The 8517-nt window shown below is 39.3% G+C and overlaps 1 protein-coding gene across 1 annotated transcript; it reads left to right on the top strand.

Moving 5' to 3' along the window:
* The first annotated feature begins 2117 nt into the window (after nt 1-2117).
* On the top strand, nt 2118-7302 carry LOC137005468 (cytochrome P450 2G1-like). The gene is made up of 9 exons (XM_067366407.1): nt 2118-2288; nt 2539-2701; nt 2792-2941; nt 3064-3224; nt 3332-3508; nt 3623-3764; nt 6125-6312; nt 6466-6607; nt 7121-7302. The coding sequence occupies exons 1-9, from the start codon at nt 2118-2120 to the stop codon at nt 7300-7302; spliced, it is 1476 nt and encodes a 491-aa protein (XP_067222508.1).
* Nucleotides 7303-8517: the final 1215 nt, after the last annotated feature.

The following is an 8517-nucleotide window of genomic DNA, read 5'->3' as shown; positions in this document are numbered from 1 at the left end:
TTGGACTTGATTAGGAAAGCCACACACCTGTCTATATAAGACCTTACAGCTCACAGTGCATGTCAGAGCAAATGAGAATCATGAGGTCAAAGGAACTGCCTGAAGAGCTCAGAGACAGAATTGTGGCAAGGCACAGATCTGGCCAAGGTTACAACATTTTTTCTGCTGCATTTAAGGTTCCTAAGAGCACAGTGGCCTCCATAATCCTTAAATGGAAGACGTTTGGGACAACCAGAACCCTTCCTAGAGCTGGCCGTCCGGCCAAACTGAGCTATCGGGGGAGAAGAGCCTTGGTGAGAGAGGTAAAGAAGAACCCAAAGATCACTGTGGCTGAGCTCCAGAGATGCAGTCGGGAGATGGGAGAAAGTTGTAGAAAGTCAACCATCACTGCAGCCCTCCACCAGTCGGGGCTTTATGGCAGAGTGGCCCGACGGAAGCCTCTCCTCAGTGCAAGACACATGAAAGCCTGCATGGAGTTTGCCAAGATGGTGAGAAATAAGATTCTCTGGTCTGATGAGACCAAGATAGAACTTTTTGGCCTTAATTCTAAGCAGTATGTGTGGAGAAAACCAGGCACTGCTCATCACCTGTCCAATACAGTCCCAACAGTGAAGCATGGTGGTGGCAGCATCATGCTGTGGGGGTGTTTTTCAGCTGCAGGGACAGGACGACTGGTTGCAATCGAGGGAAAGATGAATGCGGCCAAGTACAGGGATATCCTGGACGAAAACCTTCTCCAGAGTGCTCAGGACCTGGGCCGAAGGTTTACCTTCCAACAAGACAATGACCCTAAGCACACAGCTAAAATAACGAAGGAGTGTCTTCACAACAACTCCGTGACTGTTCTTGAATGGCCCAGCCAGAGCCCTGACTTAAACCCAATTGAGCATCTCTGGAGAGACCTAAAAATGGCTGTCTACCAACGTTTACCATCCAACCTGACAGAACTGGAGAGGATCTGCAAGGAGGAATGGCAGAGGATCCCCAAATCCAGGTGTGAAAAACTTGCATCTTTCCCAAAAAGACTCATGGCTGTATTAGATCAAAAGGGTGCTTCTACTAAATACTGAGCAAAGGGTCTGAATACTTAGGACCATGTGATATTTCAGTTTTTCTTTTTTAATAAATCTGCAAAAAATGTCAACAATTCTGTGTTTTTCTGTCAATATGGGGTGCTGTGTGTACAAAAAATATGAACTTAAATGATTTTAGCAAATGGCTGCAATATAACAAAGAGTACAAAATGTAAGGGGGTCTGAATACTTTCTGTACCCACTGTATATTGCATTAAGAAGGTTCTTAATGTTCTGAAAATGAAGATGGTGTGTGTGTCACATTGCAGAAGTGCTGATAATGCTGAATCAGAGGAAAGGGTGGTTAGAAAATGTTTTTAAAAAGTTACCAATGAGAAAGACCTTTTTGTCTTTTCCATGCAAGTAAGAACATAAATATATGTAAATCTAATATAAACCTATGTTGAACGCTGACATACCCTGCTAAGAGCTCCCCTGGCCTTATTGAATAAAGCTGAATGATGGAAAGCTTCATTGTGCAAGAGTCTAGGTAACACTTTAGTTTAGGGTCCAATTCTCACTATTAAATAGTTTTTTATTAGCATGCAATATTACTAGGACTTATAAAGCACATATTAATACCTTTTCTGCATGACTATATTCTACATCCCATAATCCTACCCCATACCTAAACTTAACCACTACCTTACTGACTATAAACAGTAATTAGGAGTTTACTGAGGCAAAAGTATTAGTCAATAGTAATAGTGAGAATTGAACCATAAACTAAACTGTGACCACTGAGTCTTCATTGAAAGAAAAGAAAAGAAAAGAAAAGAAAAGAAAAGAAAAGAAAAGAAAAGAAAAGAAAAGAAGAAATACATTCACAGTTTGCTACCACAGATGTTAGGAGGCATTCTGGTTAAAGTGCAAAAACAGGTATTTGATCTCATGCCTCACCTCTGTCCCACTCATGCTGGACCCGCCCTCTATTGCTCTGCCCCACTTTAAATACTGCACAACACAGAACAAACAGTTAGGGAACCGAGAGAAGGACATAGAAAGATATAAACTGGGCTGTAATGAACATTTAATAGAAGAGAGATGGAACTCTCTAGCTCATTGGTGTTGGTTTTAGTCTTTGTTGTGTTGATGTTGGTCAGATGGAAGAGGAATGCGAGTGGACTTTCTTTTCCCCCAGGGCCACTAGCACTGCCACTGGTTGGAAATTTGCCAATAATGGACAAGAGTGCACCCTTTAAAAGCTTTATGAAGGTAAGAAGGATTATGCATTTCTGAAAGTTATACTTCAAATGTAAGCACATGAATTGCAGGTTATTGTAAGGTTGTTGCATTTGGGTCTTGTGCAGATTTTTACTAATGCATCACAGTGCATTGGATACAAATGTGTCATATGAGGTTTCATTGTTGTTTTAGTTTAGGAAATTACATATGTTATGAAATGCTCAGAAACACCTGACGAGTTTGCACTGGTGTGTGACAGTAAACTCTATTCTCATAACAGTGGAGTAAAACCTATGGGCCTGTGATGACGGTGTACATAGGACCCCAAAGAACAGTGGTTCTGGTCGGTTATGATACAGTGAAAGAGGCTCTAGTGGACCAGGCAGACGACTTCAAAGGCAGAGCACCCATTCCCTTTCTGTACAGAGTTCTGAGAGGCTACGGTGAGATTATTGTTTGTGTTTGTCAAAGACAGATGTTATCAGTTTAATGTAGCTCAAGTCCAGATTTTGATTTCTCTATATTGTCTGTAGGTTTGGTCATCAGTAATGGAGATCGTTGGCAACAGCTCAGGCGGTTCACTCTCACCACATTGAGGGATTTTGGAATGGGACGCAAACGAATGGAACAGTGGATTCAAGAAGAGAGCAGGCATTTGCTGAACAGTTTTGAAGAAACCAAATGTGAGGGAAGAGAGCATTTGGCATTTGCATCCCATGAGTTCACTTCTAGTGCAGTGGTATACATTGAGTGTTCTGCACTCACAGCTGTGAGAGTTGTATGCTAAACTGTTTTTCTCCTTTAGCAACACCAGTCGACCCAACCTTCTTCATGAGCCGGGCTGTGTCCAACGTGATCTGCTCTCTGGTGTTTGGGCAGCGCTTTGATTATGAAGACAAAAACTTCCTGCACTTGCTCCAAATCCTTTCCAGACTCGTTCGCTTTCTCAGCAGCCCTTGGGGTCAGGTGAGCAGATGCTTCAAAACCACTGCATTCTGTTACATTCAACTGTGTCTTTATATGCAATGTCTCCTGTGTGAATGTCTTCTTAACTATCCTCTCAACCCCAACAGATGTACAACATCTTCCCTAAACTAATGGAGTTTTTGCCTGGTAGACATCATGCAATCTTTAGAGAGGTAGATGACATCAAAGCCTTCATTATGACAAAAATCAAGGAGCATGAGCAGAATTTAGACTTCAATGAGCCAAAGGACTTTATTGACTGCTTCCTTATCAGACTCAAAGAGGTACAGAAAGCAAAGTGTAAAACTCTTCTCTTCTTTTATCTCTTTTATCAACATATTGCATTTATTTAGATAAAGTATATAATTCCTGTTCTGTTTCTTTGTGTGCTACGGCAGGAGAAACAAAATCCTGACACAGAATTCCACAAGGATAACATGCTGGGGACTGTTGTAAATCTGTTTGTGGCCGGTGCAGAGACCACCAGCACAACTCTCAGATATGCCTTGATGCTGTTGATCAAGCACCCCCACATACAGGGTATGTTCCTAAGGTCACTGTGAGTTTGCAGGGGAAGATATGTTCATGGATCAACATAATTTGCTGATCCTGGAACAACATTACAGTCTGAAAATGTAGGCCCAATCCCAATTCTCTTTTATACCCCTTCGCCCTTCCCCTTGCCCCTTCAAACGGAGTGGCAAGGTGTAGGGGTGAAAATATTCCCGTAAGAAATGGGACACCACTACTACACCATTACAGACGTAATCATACCATGTTTCTTTTATTAGTGTCCTGTAACATTTAACCAGTATGAACAGCAATGAAGTGAGCATATCAACAGAGATCAGGCGTGAGCACATTTAACAGATTACTCACTCCCTACATTTTGCGCTGTATTTTGGACTTAAGAAAACGGTGTTCGGTTTCAGTTCAAAAATGTATGAGCCTTCAGTTTCTCAAGATGATGCAGAATGATACAGAATGTACAAGACTGGTGGAGCCGCTCTTCCATCGGGCCAAGTTTCATTCCATGCCAAGTATGGATATGGTTTTATTTTCTATTGTGGTGCTGCGATAATGGAGCTCTTTGCAATGCAAACGAGTCAGTTGTTGCCTTGGGGACGCAAGAGTTTACAGACTACTCAATATGTAAATAGTGACTGAATATTATTCAGTTATGTTCACATCATTCAAATAGCGCTTTTAGCAAGCTACGGAGAAACTGAGTGAAACTGGCAGATCCTAAGTGGAAATATCACTACCATGATCACTACACACATTCCAGCAGCACGGTAGGCTGTGTATGCAGGGAAATTTCCCATACCCCTTAGTTCGAATTGTGGTCCCAAAAAATCTTCGTTTGAAGGGCTATCTGGCCCTTCCCCTTACCCCTACCACTCCAGTCAAAAGAGACAGCCCTACCCCATCACATGAACGCACAAAACGAAGGGGTAGGGGAAAGGGGAATGTGTAAGGGGTAGAAATGGGATTGGGCCTTTGTCTTAACCGTATTCCTACCCCTTAACTAATCCTACCCATAACTTATTCCTAAAATCAGAGGGGAATGATAGGTGAATAACATTGATGTAGAAGCACCTAACCCTGGTTGCAAGCCTAAACTTGACATAAACGGTAAACTTGTCCCTCAAATCTGATTGGTTGATTGGAATGTTGTTCCAGGATCAACAAAGATGTTGATCCAGGAACATGTTGTACTTGGCAAAATCACGGTGACCATTCCCAAGGGACTAGAATGGCTGTTAAGCTAAGCGCACACTACAAGATAGAGAATTGCAGTCCTACAAAAAGTTAAAGGCAAACTCTCATTTTATGTTGTGTTGGTGCTCACAACACAAAACTATAGATAAGACATTGTTTACTAAGACAGATATTTGTTTTATTTTTTGCTTTAACTTCCCAATGTCTTGTTTTCTTATGCGCTCTTTCACTGTCTCATAGTTTCACTGTATGTTATTCATTTCTGCTCTTTCAGTACAGTGCACACACGTGACGACTACTTACTAGAGTAGTAACCTTAAATTATTCATAATTACAAGTAACTAAACATAACCAAAACCCTAACCCTTACCCTAACTGTAATTCTATAGTAATTACTTGTAGTTAATTAATATCACTTAGTACTTATTTGAGTATGTACAGTGTAACTATGTCACCTTAAAATAAAGTGTAACCACTAATCCACCAGATTTGTAAACAAGTTAGTTTAAGTAAGTCTGAAACATATTGTGTCATCATTTTTTACAGATATGCATTCTACCTGAACATTGGACTTCTTGTCTTAAAAAATCAGACAAAAAAAGCTTGTATTTGTAGTGTGCGTTTAGCTTTACATGGGTCAGGACTAAAACAAGAAATACAAGGTAACACTTCAGCAAGGGGAACAATTATTACTTTTAACTAGTTGCTTATAAGCCTGCATATTGACTGTTTATTAGTACTTATAAAGCACATATTAATGCCTTATTATGCATGACTGTATTCTACATCCATTAATCCTACCCAATGCCTTAATTTAACCACTACAACAACTACCTTACTAACTATTAATATGCAGTAAATTAAGAGTTTATTGAAGGAAAAGTCATTATTAGTTTAATAGTGAATATGTGTTCCCCATACTAATGTGCTGCCAAATACATTATTAACCTAACACAGTGTGTAAACCAGACACGGCCGTTGTCACGTCGCAACAGCTGAAAGCTAAAATTTGCATTGCGCTGCATTCAGTGTAGACAGCATCACTGATTCCTGTGCTTATCTGGTGTACTTACAAAATATTTATTATTTGCTTTTTGTCTTTTTATTTATTTATTTTCACAATTGTTGAACATATATAAGAATTTTAATAAATAAATAGTTTGGTGAATTTGATCTAGAGCAAATGCAGAGGGAGATTGATCGAGTTATTGGACAGAACAGAATCCCTACAATGGATGACAGGAAGTCCCTCCCATTCACTGACGCTGTCATTCATGAAGTACAACGCTATATGGACATTGTCCCTCTAAATGTTCCCCATTATGCCACGCATGACATCTTATTCAGAGGTTATTTAATACCAAAGGTGACAATAAACACATACAATGGTCCGCTCCTTTTATCTTGAAAACTACTAGATTTTTAAAAATTCATAAAATATTTCCCAATTATCTCTATGCGCTTTATTGTGTTGAATCTGGATATTTTGTGTAATTTTGGATGGATTATATCTCCCCAGGACACCGTGATTCTTCCCATGCTACACTCTGTCCTAAGGGATGAGGGACAGTGGGAAACTCCTTGGACATTTAATCCAGAACACTTCCTGGATGCCAATGGCAACTTTAAAAAGAATCCAGCCTTTTTCCCTTTTTCTGCAGGTAAATTCAACAAAATCTCTTGTGTCAACCCAGAGTTAATCAAAGTTATCTTTCTAGCTTTGAAAATGAGCAGTTTGTCATTGCTGAGTGCACTCTACATTTTAGTACAAACACACACACATTGGGTTTTCATGTTTAATGGGGACAATCTATAGACATAATGATTTTTTTGTATTCTGTAATTTTGTTCTATCACCTAACCCTTCCCACCACAGAAAACGTTCTGAATTTTTACATTTTCAAAAAGTATCACTCTGTGTTATTTATAAGCTGTTTTCCACAAGGGAATCGAATAATGAGACAACAAATCAAAGGGTTTATCAGGGCCAAACACACACACAGCATGACTAACCTTGCATCAATCGATTTTCGATTGTGGATCTAATACATTTCAAGCATACCTATATAATTAGAGGATAGCCACAAATTTTAAGCTCCAAATTGTAGTTCTATATCTTATATCCTAAATAACATGAATGATCAGGGTGTTTTTTTGGTCTTATATCTCTGCAGGTAAACGCTCTTGTGTGGGCGAGTCTCTGGCTCGTATGGAGCTCTTTCTGTTCATCGTGTCTCTGCTTCAGAAGTTCAGCTTCAGCAGTCCAAAGGGTCCAGATGGCATTGACCCCACTCCTGAACTCAGCAGCTTTGGCAACATGCCTCGATTCTATGATCTTATTGCATCCCCCCGCTGAGCAAAATGGATACTGCTACTTGTCTCATTTTACAAGAATGTGGACAAAAGTACAAATTGAGAACAAATTGATCAAAGCTACTTTAGGATAAAACTTTTGTATATAATATATATTTTTTTACAAGCCTATGTTGTCAAAATTGCCACCATAAAACTGAAAAGTAGTCTTGCATTAATGCTATGGTGCAGAGGTTCTCAAATTTCCAAACCTTTTTCCTTTGATCATATCAGAGCACCAAGTATTACTTAATCACAGGCTTAAGCTGGTCCTAAACAAAATGCATGTTTGAGCTGTTTCAACTGAAAGCAACTTGCACTGATATATCTTAAAATATGCCAATGTTATTGTTTTGTCTCAAGATGTATACCAGTAATGCTTTTTTTACTAGGGTACATTTAAAAAAGCTACTTAAATACCCTAATTGAACTCCCTGCATTTAAAATTAGTAGGCAATCGCCCAAGCAAAATTTGGGGCTACCCTGCATTGCCAGGGAAAATGAAATTGAATTACTTCTGTGTATAAAATTTGCTGTATATAGACAATTGTTGTGCATTACCATGTCTAAAAGTGAATGAGACAAGAGATAAAGCCTGCAAAATAATATATTTTTACATGACAGTGCAAAAATACTTATTTTGTTGACTGAACACTTTTGGTCCTTTACTAAATTTGAAAATTACTGACTCATAATTTAATGGACTTTCCATTATTTTGAGCGATAGAAAATGGTATCTGGTGTTGGCATCATTAGCTTGTTGCAATGTTTTCAACGTTTGACTTTATAAAACTAACCAGTTTATCCAAACTCATACTTGTCATTCAATTAATTTGATTCTTTAAATATTCTCTGATGGAAAATCGCATTGGTTATGACTGTAACGGGAAAAACGAGATGCTCTATGACTGGTTATAGAGCATCTTGCACTGGTTATGACTGTAACGAGATGCTCTACATTGTCTATAGGAACATTCTGTGTTATTGTGTCATTTGAAATCAGTCCAATAGCATAGACGGGTGACGTCATGACCAGTAAGCTATAAAGCCCACCCAGACCAAACAATGTCGATCACATGCACACCGTAAGTATGGAGGGCAATGCAACATCTCAAATCCCCTACTAAGCCCTTAAAAACTGGTTCTCTGGAATGGAGAGCACACACTTTTCTAAGCATTAAGTCTAAACTCCCATATATTCATGTGGGTGAGGACGACA

The sequence above is a fragment of the Chanodichthys erythropterus genome, chromosome 17 (genome assembly GCF_024489055.1).
Source record: "Chanodichthys erythropterus isolate Z2021 chromosome 17, ASM2448905v1, whole genome shotgun sequence".
In the NCBI taxonomy this organism is placed as follows: domain Eukaryota; kingdom Metazoa; phylum Chordata; class Actinopteri; order Cypriniformes; family Xenocyprididae; genus Chanodichthys; species Chanodichthys erythropterus.
Note: the sequence above shows the minus strand (reverse complement) of the source record. Positions and strands in the feature narration are given on the sequence as shown.

Excerpts from the sequence above, each read along its gene's own strand:
- LOC137005468 (XM_067366407.1), top strand. The coding sequence starts at position 2,118 with ATGGAACTCTCTAGCTCATTGGTGTTGGTTTTAGTCTTTGTTGTGTTG. Across the intron at positions 3,225-3,331 it reads TCAGCAGCCCTTGGGGTCAG|ATGTACAACATCTTCCCTAA; the intron begins GTGAGCAGATGC and ends CAACCCCAACAG. Across the intron at positions 3,765-6,124 it reads CAAGCACCCCCACATACAGG|AGCAAATGCAGAGGGAGATT; the intron begins GTATGTTCCTAA and ends AATTTGATCTAG.